At 42.2% G+C, this 12,295-nt stretch overlaps 1 protein-coding gene across 1 annotated transcript; it reads right to left on the reverse strand.

The window, feature by feature from the left end:
- Window positions 1-2,514: 2,514 nt before the first annotated feature.
- Window positions 2,515-3,789, reverse strand: LOC123403035. Its single transcript, XM_045097012.1, has 2 exons — window positions 3,383-3,789; window positions 2,515-2,772 (listed from the first exon to the last, which is right to left on the reverse strand). Exons 1-2 carry the CDS (start codon window positions 3,707-3,709, stop codon window positions 2,713-2,715), a joined length of 387 nt encoding a protein of 128 aa, XP_044952947.1. The 5' UTR covers window positions 3,710-3,789; the 3' UTR covers window positions 2,515-2,712.
- Window positions 3,790-12,295: the final 8,506 nt, after the last annotated feature.

The following is a 12,295-nucleotide window of genomic DNA, read 5'->3' on the forward strand; positions in this document are numbered from 1 at the left end:
TATTCTTAAGGATAGGATATTGTTCTAAGACAACTCTATCTATTTCATCCCTTTCATCCATATGCATATAATTTTCATGCTCAAGCAAGTATTTCTCTAAGGGATCAGTAGGAGGCACGGCAATAGAAGCTAAGGCAATAATTTCATCCCTACTAGGCAACTCCTTTTCATGAGGTTGTCTACCAAACTTAGAGAAATTGAACTCATGTGACACACCTTCAAAGCCAATAGTGACAGTTTGCTTCTCACAATCAATATGAGCATTGATGGTATTGAGAACAGGTCTACCAAATATGATGGGACAAAAGATATCTTGTTCAGTAGCAAGATCGAGGAAATCAGCAGGATACTTCGTTTTACCACACAAGACTTCAAGATCCCTAACAATTCCCACAGGGCAGATTGTATCTCTATTGGCAAGCTGAATAGTGACATCAATAGGTTCTATCTCAAGAGGTGCAATATTATCTTTGATTTCATCGTATAAGGATTGAGGTATTGCACTAACACTAGCACCCACGTCACATAAGCCATGATAACAATGATCTCCTATCTTAACAGAAACAACAGGCATGCCAACAACAGGCCTATGTTTGTCTCTAACGTGAGTTTAGCAATTCTAGCAGCATCTTCACAGAAGTGAATATTATGTCCCTCAACTTCTTCAGACAGAAGATCTTTGATAATAGCAATGCTAGGTTCAACTCTAATTTGCTCAGGGGGTGTAGGTGTTCTAATATAGCCTCTACGTATCACAGTTGAAGCTTTAGAATGATCCTTTATCCTAACAGGGAAAGGTGGTTTCTCAATGTAAGCACTGGGAACAACAGGATCATTATAGGCAATGACTTTCTCTTCAACTGGAGTGGGTTTAACTACATTGACTTCTAAAGGAGGATGATATTTAACCAACTTCTCTTTGGGGAGATCAATATGAGCAGCAAAGGATTCACACAATGAAGCTACTATCTCAGATTCAAGTCCATACTTAGCGCTAAAATCACTAAAGGTATTTGTCTCAACAAAGGATTTAACGCAATCAAACGTGAAATTCATACCTGACTACTTACCTTCTTCCACTACAAGAAATTTGTTAATACATGACGGTTACTATCCGTCACGGACTTGCATGAAACTGTCATGGAAGGGAAGACGTGACGGATTTAATTTTCGTCATGTATATCGTGTCATAATTTGACCACCACGCGCTCCATGACGGATCATCCAAATCCATCACCGATCATGACGGTTTAGATCCGTCACCGATGTCATTTAACTTGCAAGCACATAACGACGCTAACTTGTTTACCAGGTCATCATGTGACATGGATCTGACATGGCAGCCCATGTAGTAATCAGCCCAACTAAAAATTTGGCCCACCAAATTTCAGCTTAGTCCAAGAGCGGTAGCCCATATAATAATCAATCCAATTGCAATTTAAGCCCATTAATTTCAAGTAAGGCCCATTAATTTTAGTCCATGACATTCGCCTATAGCACATTTCCATGGTCCATGGAAATTTAAAACAATAAGAATTTGACAATAAAATATATGTTCATGTAATTAAAAACAAAAAATTACATAGAACTCATACAAAAATACACATGTACACGAGGAAAGAAAGAAGACCCAAAAAGGTTAATTTTACAAGCATTACTCTACAACCAACACCCCCCCCCCCTCCATCAAGCGAGGCCCTGGACTCGTCGGACGTCAACCAAGGATCATCCCAGATTGCTGGTTGCAAATCCGTCCATCCACACCAAATGCTCCCATAAACCAATATTTCCACACGATGAAAAATATGTCGCATTATAATATATTATAGCTCATAGCTTAAAGTAGAAGTAGCTTATTACATGTCATCAATTTCTACATTTTTTCACTCCCACCACGCAGAGTAGTGCAACAAAATCAATCATGTGAAAAGAAATATCTAGCGGCAACAAAAAGGAATGATGAGCACACATAGATCAATAGCTGGTAGTAAACTCTGTTGTGCATATTACATGAAGTTTGAGGCTATCACAACACTAAAGTCGAATCATGCTATGTAAACCTTATGTCACCCGCAAACCAAAAAACATCCAACATTAACTAAGATAGGAACACATGTACGAACATATATAGGAATTTGTTTTCTAGAATACCGACCACTCCTTAAGATACGCATGGTCAAAACTAACAAGTACTACCCCAACCTCAAAATATAGGCATGGTGAGAATTTGTTTTATAGAAAAAAAAATTACTCAATGTAAGAATTGCTATGTTATCCTAGTAGCAACAAAAATGAGTACATCTAACTTACACAAGTTTTGCATCAAATAAAAATTGCACACTAGTATACTATACCACACAACCACTTGTTAGTAAACAATATACACATCGTTAATTATTTGTCTACAACTATATCAGAGAGTACAGTGGTAGTTAATATAAAAATATAGATATATGCCAGACTACTAAAAAGAACTATCATCGTCCAAGTTTTGGTTAGGGACGAAACGTGAACCAAGTGGCCATATTTCCTGCATCAGGTTTAGTCTAAAAAACTGGTGAGTCCTGGATAACTACGCGAGAAGAACAACAGTCACTTGGAAAGAAAAAATAGAATAACAGCGGTGCTAGTCTATCATTTTATAATGCTACTAATGAACAAGTTAGGCAATGACAAAAGAGTTCGGAATATGTATTTACCTCTTGTGTTCTGTCACCTTGTACCACTGTTGCAGGGAAACCTATGTTGAATAATTGGATCACGAGCGATTATCTACAGATATCAAGAGAAAATTACATACAGCAAATCTGCAAGAGGAATGCATCTAAATTGACATATATGACTTTGGTTCCCAATTTAGTCAATCACCTCACAGGCAGAGCCTATTTAATTTTGACTAAAAATTGTTGCCACGTTGCTTAAAATGAATGTAAGACGAACAATGATGTATATCTATAAACTAAATTGACACACAAACACATCACGACCTCACAAACTATGTAAGCACCCCACATTTATTTGTTACAGGTACATGTTGATGAAAAAAAGATGTAAATATGTTTGTTACGTTGTACTTTCTCCCTGTGAATGCATGTAGCAAAACAAATGTTAGCTCAGATGGATATAATACAATTATCAAGGCGTCCCGCGTCCTAGTGGAGGTGGAGTTTTTTTATCCGAAAGATATAAACAACCAGTAACAAAAGATAAAGATTATCCAAACAGTGGTGGTTCGAACGCTCTCACAAAAGAATGGCTCACACTCCTGAACAATTATCAATGCGTCCTAGCGGAGCTGTAGTTCTTCCTTCTTTCTACACAAACGTGCCACCACACTCACCGCAGAAAGATAAATATTTAACAGATGCTTAAACTGACTCACCTTGGCGTCACAACGTTGGGCACCACATCCGGCGCCGGCACGGGTGCTGTCGTAGGCGACGGCGCGTGATCTCCAGTTGCTGGTAGGCGCAACATCACCGAGCCATCCAGGAAGGGCCTGTTCTCGCACGGCCACAATTGCGTGTGCCCCCATCGCGGATCTGAGTACTCCATAGGGGGAGCGTGTGGGGGCGGTGGCAGAGCGAGAGAGGATGGGAGACAGAGGTGGAGCGGGAGATGGTTGGGACAGCGGCGAGGGAGATCGACGGGAGGCAGCGGCGCCGGAGATCGATGGGGCGGCAGCCGCGCATACAAGGAGGTTGGGCATGGATCTGAATCGTGAGGAGAGGGGGAGGGGAATCAGCGGCTGTGGATGGTGGTGGATTAGGGTTTTCGTGGTCGTGGCTAGAGGCGTGTGGCTATGGCCTCTCGGACTGTGGGCTGGGGAGTTAAATGGGCTGGCTCCGATTTTTTTTAACTCCCCGCGTCGATGACTTGAATTTTTTCTCCGCGCGCTTCCTGTTTTAGACTTTGCCGCGTAGACTACTAGTTTATTTCCTTCGTGTGCTTCTTGTTTCAGACTTTGCCGCCTTGATGACCTGAATGTTTTTTTCTCTGCGCGCTTTGCTTCACGTTGTTTCATACGTGATGGTGTATATAGTGGGGAAATCTAGGCCCGGTTGGTCTACCCGTGACAGTTTTTGTGACAGTACCTTGACATCCGTCATTAAGGGGCTACCGTATTAGGGCCCAAACACATCTTACTAGTTGGTGACGGTTTCAATGACGGATTTCCAAAACGTCATCAGGAATCCGTCACGGATTAACATACTTCTTGTAGTGTTCAAGCTCCCAATCTTCAGAGTTGCGTTTAATTCTCTCCAATAAATTCCATTTGAAGTCAATATCTCTCTGCATAAAAGAACCGGTACAAGAAGTGTCAAGCATGGTGCGATCATCATGAGAAAGCCGAGCATAGAAGTTCTGAATGATAATTTCTCTCGAGAGCTCATGATTGGGGCATGAATATAACATTGATTTAAGCCTCCCCCAAGCTTGAGCGATGCTTTCTCTCTCACGAGGCCAAAAATTGTAAATATAATTTCGATCACGATGTACTAAATGCATAGGATAAAACTTTTGATGAAATTCCAATTTCAACCGATTGTAGTCCCATGATCCAGTATCATCACATAGCCTATACCATGTCAACGCCTTATCCTTCAAAGATAAAGGAAAGACCTTCTTCTTGACCTCGTCCTCGGGCACATCTGCAAGCTTAAATAAACCACAAACTTCATCTACATAGATTAGATGCAAGTCTGGATGTGATGTTCCATCTCCTATAAAAGGATTAGCCAGCAGTTTCTCAAGCATACCCGAAGGAAATACAAAGAAAATATTTTCAGTAGGTGCAGCAGGTTGATGTCAGCTGTGCTTCCCTTGCAACGGCGCCAGAAATTGTCGTGTTGACGGCACCATGAATCCTTCAGCTACGGCTACGCCTTAAGGGACTTCCTAGGCAAGTATGCAAAGGATTTCCCCCGTGGCCTTGGAGCCTTGCGTTGGTGTTCCCTCGAAGCGGAAAGGGTGATGTAGCACAGCGGTGGTAAGTATTTTCCTCAGTTTGAGAACGAAGGTATCAATCCAGTGGAGGAGTATCACAAGATCCTGCACAAACACAAAAGCTTGCTCCCAACGCTATGAAGGGGTTGTCAATCCCTTATAGATTGTTTGCCAAGTGAGAACTGAGAGCAACAAAGTAACAAAGCAAAGTAAAGCGGACATGTAAACAATGGATGTGAATAGACCCGGGGGCCGTAGTGTTTACTAGTGGCTTCTCTCATGAAAGCAAGTAGACTGTGGGTGAACAAATTACTGTCGAGCAATTGATAGAACCGCGCAAAGTCGTGACGATATCTATGCAATGATTATTTCTATAGGCATCACATCCAAAACAAGTAGACCGATACTGTCTGCATCTACTACTATTACTCCACACGTCGACCGCTATCCAGCATGCATCTAGTGTATTAAGTCCATAAGAACAGAGTAACGCCTTAAGCAAGATGACATGATGTAGAGGGATAATCTCAAACCAATGATAAAAACCCCATCTTTTTACCCTTGATGGCAACTACTTGATGTGTGCCTTGCTGCCCCTACTGTCACTGGGAAAGGTCACCACATGGCAGAACCCAAAACCAAGTACTTCTCCCATTGCAAGAATCATAGATCTAGTTGGCCAAACAAAACCCAAGACTTGGAGAGACTTACAAGGATATCAAATCATCCATATAAGAAATCAGCAAAGACTCAAATATATATCATAGATATTCTAATCACAAATCCACAATTCATCGGATCTCGACAAACACACCGCCAAAGAAGATTACATCGGATAGATCTCCATGAAGATCATGGAGAACTTTTTATTGAAGATCCAAGAGAGAGAAGAAGCCATCTAGCTACTAACTACAGACCCGTAGGTCTGAAGTGAACTACTCACGAGTCATTGGAGGGGCGATGATGATGATGATGAGGAAGTCCCCTCCGGCAGGGTGCCGGGAAGGGTCTCCAGATGAGATCTCGCGGAAATGGAAGCTTGCAGCGGCGGAAAGTATTTTCAAGGCTCCCGTGATTTTTTGCGGAATATTTGGGAATTTATAGGCCAAAGACCTAGGTCAGGGGGCAGCCAAGGAGGCCACAAGCCTGCCCACCGCCGCCTCCCCCTGGTGGCGGAGTGGGGGCTTGTGGGCTCCCTCGATCCCACCTAGCTTGGCCCAAAAGCCCCCTGGTCTTCTTCCGTTTGGGAAAAAATTATTTCGGGGTTTTTTCTTTCGTTTGGACTCCGTTCCAAAATCAGATCTGAAAAGAGTCAAAAACACGGAAAAAACAGGAACTGGCACTTGGCACTGAATTAATAAGTTAGTCCCAAAAAAGATATAAAAGGTACATAAAACAACCAAAGAAGACAAGATAACAGCGTGAAACCATCAAAAATTATAGATACGTTTGAAACGTATCACAGGTTGAGGAGCAACTATTTGTGCTTTCGTTCGAGGTGAAGATACCCCGAACAAGCCCCTCAAAGGATTAGTATCCATAGTGACAAGTGACAATAAATTTCAGCACACTATATGAATGTTTCTTACCAAGTTCCACTTACCAAAGGCGCTTCACTCCCTGACAACGGCGCTAGAAAAGAGTCTTGATGACCACAAGTATAGGGGATCAATCGTACTCCTTTCGATAAGTAAGAGTGTCGAAACCAACGAGGAGCAGACGGATCTGACAAGTGGTTTTCAGCAAGGTAAAATCTGCAGGCACTGAAATTGTCGGTAACAAGTGATTGTGTGGTGAGATGATTCTTAGCAAGCAACACGTAACAAAAGTAGCAACGGTGCAGCAAAGTGGCCCAATCCCTTTTGTAGCAAGGGACAAGTGTGGACAAAGTCTTATAGGAGGAAAAACACTCCCGAGGACACACGGGAATTTCTGTCATGCTAGTTTCATCATGTTCATATGATTCACGTTTGTTACTTTGATAGTTTGATATGTGGGTGGACCAACGCTTGGGTACTGCCCTTACTTGGACAAGAATCCCACTTATGATTAACCCCTCTTGCAAGCATCCGCAACTACAAAAGAATAATTAATACAAAGTCTAACCATAGCATTACACTAGTGGATCCAAATCAGCCCCTTACGAAGCAACGTATAAACTAGGGTTTAAGCTTCTGCCACTCTAGCAACCCATTATCTACTTACTACTTCCCAATGCCTTCCTCTAGGCCCAAATAATGGTGAAGTGTTATGTAGTCGACGTTCACATAACTCCACTAGAGGAAAAACAACATACAACACATCAAATTACCGAACGAATACCAAATTCACATGACTACTATTAGCATGACTTATCCCATGTCCTCAGGAACAAAAGTAACTACTCACAAAGCATAATCATATTCATGACCAGAGAGGTAATGAGTAGCATCAAGGATCTGAACATAAAATCTTCCACCAAATAATTCAAATAGCATCAACTACAAAGAGTAATCAACACTACTAGCAACCTTACAAGTACCAATCGGAGTCACGAGACGGAGATTGGTTACAAGTGATGAACTAGGGTTTGGAGATGAGATGGTGCTGATGAAGATGTTGATGGTGATGAGTCCCCTCCGATGAGAGGAGTCTTGGTGATTACGATGGCGATGATTTCCCCCTCCGGGAGGGAAGTTTCCCCGGCAGGATCGTCCTGCCGGAGCTCTAGATTGGTTCTGCTCAAGTTCCGCCTCATGGCGGCGGCGAAACCATGAAAAAAATCCTCCTTGATTTTTTTATTGACGAAACCCTCCATATAGCAAAAGAGGGGAGTAAGTGGGCCAGTGGGCTGCCCACAAGCCCCCATGGCGCGGCCTGTGGGGTGGCCGCGCCGTGCAGGCTTGTGGGCACCCCCTGGTGCCCCTCTGACACTTCTTCAGCCCAGTATTTTTGATAAATCGGTAGAAATTTTCTCGTTGATTTTTATGGCGTTTGGAGTAGCGCAGAATAGGTATCTCAACTTTGGTCCACTTTCAGACCAGAATTTCAGCTGCTAGTATTCTCCCTCTTCATGTAAACCTTGCAAAATAAGAGAGAAAAGGCATAAGAATAGTACCGTGAAGTGAAATAACAGCCAAAGAAGCGATAAATAACAACATGAAAACATGATGCAAAATGGACGTATCAGACGGCGAGGAGGACGGCAGGGTGACGAAGACGGTGAGGAGGACGACAGGGAGACGGCGACGGCGAGGAGGACGACAGGGCGACGGCGGCGTCGAGCAGTTCGTCCGAGCGAGAGGAGGAAGAGAAAGAATCGGGGCTCGAAACAACGATTTGGGTTGGAATTTTCCAACTCCCACATATATAGGCAGAGCTTTAGTCCCGGTTCGGGGCAGGAACCGGGACTAAAGACCCCTTTTCGACAGGCGGAGAGGCGGGAAGCCAAGGCCTTTAGTCCCGGGTCGTGGCTCCACCCAAGACTAAAGGGGGTCTTTAGTCCCGGTTCGCGCCCCGACCCGGGACTGTAGGGCTGGGCTGGCTCCGGCGCAGGGCAACACAACCTTTAGTCCCACCTCGCCTAGCGAGGAGCGCTGGCAGTGCTTTATAAGCACTGCCGCGCAGATCAGTTGAGCTTCTCTCTATTGCAGGCCTATGGGCCTAACTCTCCACTCGTTGTGTGGGCCTATTGGGCCCCAGGGCCTGCGTCCTGGCCCACCTGTCACGTAGGGTTTCTAGTCATATGCAGGCCGTGATGGTCGAATAGGCGACATTTTTTGAATTTAATAATTTTTAGTCCTAGTTTATATTTTAGTTCTTTGCTATTTAAGATTTTTTTTCTCTTTTATTTTAATTTTCTATTTAAGATTTTAACAAAAACTTTATGAATATTCTTTTGAGTTGATATTTTTTGTTTCTTTTTAGTTAATGTTTTACTTGATTCTTTTTAACAAATAAAACACCTTGATAATTTTAGTTCATTTTTTTTGTTAATGTTTTAGTTTATTCTTTTTAGTTAATGTTTTTGTGTTCAAAACGCACCATTCAAAGGAACATCACAAATTTTCAACAATTTCTGACTTCATTTGATATTTTTCGTGCATTTACTTATTTGTTTTTTAGCTAATTGACCCTGAACTTAAAAAGCACTACAAATGAACTCTGCAAATGTTGAAATTTGGCATGGTGTCATCATTTCACCCATATAGCACGTGCTAAAAAGTTGAGAGGGTTACGACAAAAACTGGATGCACTTCATATACAAAACGGACAATCTCTTTCGAAGTATGAGGGCTTCGAAGGAGAACTCGTCTGTTACAAAGGGATTTCATTTTTTGAACTTATTTGAACTCCATACTTTTTGTGTGTTCGAAATGCACCATTCAAAGGCACATCACAAATTTTCAACAATATCTGACTTCATTTGATATTTTCGTGCATTTACTTATTTGTTTTTGAGCTAATTGACCCTGAAATTGAAAAGCACTACAAATAAACTCTGAAAATGTTGAAATTTGGCATGGTATCATCATTTCACCCACATAGCATGTGCTAAAAAGTTGAGATGATTACGACAAAAACTGAATGCACTTCGTGTACAAAACGGACAATCTCTTTCGAAGTATCACGGTTTCGAACCAGAACAATTCTGTTACAAAGGGAATTCATTTTTTGAACTTATTTGAACACCATACTTTTTGTATGTTCAAAATGCACCATTAAAAGGCACATAGCGAATTTTCAAAAAACTATGACTTCATTTGATATTTTTCATGCATTTACTTATTTGTTTTTAAGCTAATTAACCCTGAAATTGAAAAGCAATACAAATGAACTCTGAAAATGTTGAAATTTGGCATGGTATCATCATTTCACCCACATATCATGTGCTAAAAAGTTGAGATGGTTACCACAAAAACTAGATGCACTTCATGTACAAAACGGACAATCTCTTTCCAAGTACCAGGGTTTCGAACGAGAACTCATGTGTTGCAAAGTGATTTCATTTTTTTGAACTTATTTGAACTACATACTTTTTGTGTGTTCAAAATGTACCATTAAAAGGCACATCACAAATTTTCAACAATTTCCGACTTCATTTGATATTTTTTGTGCATTTACTTATTTGTTTTTGAGCTAATTGACCCTGAAATTGAAAAGCACTACAAATGAACTCTGAAAATGTTGAAATTTGGCATGATATCGTCATTTCACCCACATAGCATGTGCTAAGAAGTTGAGAGGGTTATGACAAAAATTGGATGCACTTCGTGTACAAAACGAACAATCTCTTTCGAAGTATGAGGGTTTCGAATGAGAACTCATCTGTTACAAAGGGATTTCATTTTTTTGAACTTATTTAAACTCCATACTTTTTGTGTGTTCGAAATGCACCATTCAAAGGCACATCACAATGTTTCAACAATTTCTGACTTGATTTGTTATTTTTCGTGCATTTACTTATTTGTTTTTGAGCTAATTGACCCTGAAAATTTTGAAATTTGGCATGGTATCATCATTTCACCCGAATAGCATGTGCTAAAAGGTTGAGAGGATTACGACAAAAACTTGACGCACTTCGTGTACAAAACGGACAACCTCATATCCAGCCCAAATATGAGGCGGATATGGGGCATCCGAGCACGTCCGCCAAGTTGGACCCGACAGGCTGACCCCTTGCGCCAAATCCAGTTGGAAGAACTGCCGAATACAATTGATCTTCCTCTCTTCTTCTTCTTCCACCGCACCATCTGTCTTGCAGCTTCGTCGCCTCGCGCGCGCCGACTCTATTCCCAGTCTGTGCTCAGCCAGCTCTGGCAGAGCAGTCTTCTATCATGTCGTAATGTCGTCGCCGGTCCGGAAGACGTCGCAGTACGTCCGATAACTCTCTGCCTGCACCTTGCGTTGGATGTGTGATACGTCTCCAACGTATCTATAATTTTTTATGGTTTCATGCTGTTATCTTGTCAAACTTTGGATGTTTTGCATGCCTTTTATTTATTTTCTAGGACTAACTTATTAACTCAGCGCCAAGTGCCAGTTCTTATTTTTTTCAATTTTTTTACCCCTTTCAGAGGAGATTTTGAAACGGAGTCCAAACGAAAAAAAAATCGCCGAAAAGATTTTTTCTGGAACGGGAGAAGATCGGAGAGCTTGGGGGCCAAGCCAGAAGAGCCCCAGGGGCCCCCACAAGCCCCCACCCCGCGGCCAGGGGGCCCCGCCATCCAGGCTTGTGGGCCCCCTGGAGGTCTCCTGACCTAGATCTTGCACCTATAAAATCTGAAATATTCCCAAAAAAATCAAGAGACGATTGCAATTACTTTTCCGCCGCCGCAAGCTTGTGTCTCCGCAAGATCCCATCTGGGGCACGTCCTAGTGCCCTGCCGGAGGGGAGATTCGCACTGAGGGATTCTTCATCAACACCATCACCTCTCCAGTGATGCGTGAGTAGTTCACCATAGACCTGCGGGTCCATAGCTAGTAACTACATGGCTTCTTCTCTCTCTTGGATCTTCAATACAAAGTTCTCCATGATCTTCATGGAGATCTATCCGATGTAATCTTCTTTTGAAGTGTGTTTGTCGAGATCCGATGAATTGTGGATTTATGATCAGAATATCTATGAATCTTATTTGAGTTTCTTCTGATCTCTCTTATGCATGATTTCATATCCTTGTAATTCTCTTCGAGTTGTGGGTTTTGTTTGGCCAACTAGATCTATGATTCTTGCAATGGGAAAAGTGCTTGGTTTTGGGTTCATACCGTGCGGTCACCTCACCCAGTGACAGAAGGGGTAGCGAGGCACGTATCGTGTTGTTGCCATCAAGGGTAAAAAGATTGGGTTTTAATCATTGGTTTGAGAATATCCCTCTACATCATGTCATCTTGCTTAAAGCGTTACTCTGTTCTTCATGGGCTCAATACACTAGATCCATGCTGGATAGCGGTCGATGTGTGGAGTAATAGTAGTAGATGCAGAAAGTATCGGTCTACTTGTCTCGGACGTGATGCCTATATGCTAGATCATTGCCTTAGATATCATCATGACTTTGCGCGGTTCTATACATTGCTCGACAGTAATTTGTTCACCCACCGTGATATTTGCTATTATGAGAGAAGCGTCTAGTGAACACTATGGCCCCCAGGGTCTACTCCACACCATATTTTCAGCCTTACACTTTTTACTTTGTTGCACTTTCCGCCTTCAGATCTCACTTTGCAAACAATCTTGAAGGGATTGACAACCCCTTTGAAGCGTTGGGTGCAATCTTGTTTGTGTTTGCACAGGTACTTTGGACTTGACGAGACCCTCCTTGTGGATCGATTCCTTGGTTCTCAAACTGAGGGAAATACTTATTGCTCATGT

Source organism: Hordeum vulgare, chromosome 6H (genome assembly GCF_904849725.1).
Source record: "Hordeum vulgare subsp. vulgare chromosome 6H, MorexV3_pseudomolecules_assembly, whole genome shotgun sequence".
NCBI classification, from domain to species: domain Eukaryota; kingdom Viridiplantae; phylum Streptophyta; class Magnoliopsida; order Poales; family Poaceae; genus Hordeum; species Hordeum vulgare.

Excerpts from the sequence above, each read along its gene's own strand:
- LOC123403035 (XM_045097012.1), bottom strand. The coding sequence starts at position 3,709 with ATGCCCAACCTCCTTGTATGCGCGGCTGCCGCCCCATCGATCTCCGGC. Across the intron at positions 2,773-3,382 it reads CCCAACGTTGTGACGCCAAG|ATAATCGCTCGTGATCCAAT; the intron begins GTGAGTCAGTTT and ends TGATATCTGTAG.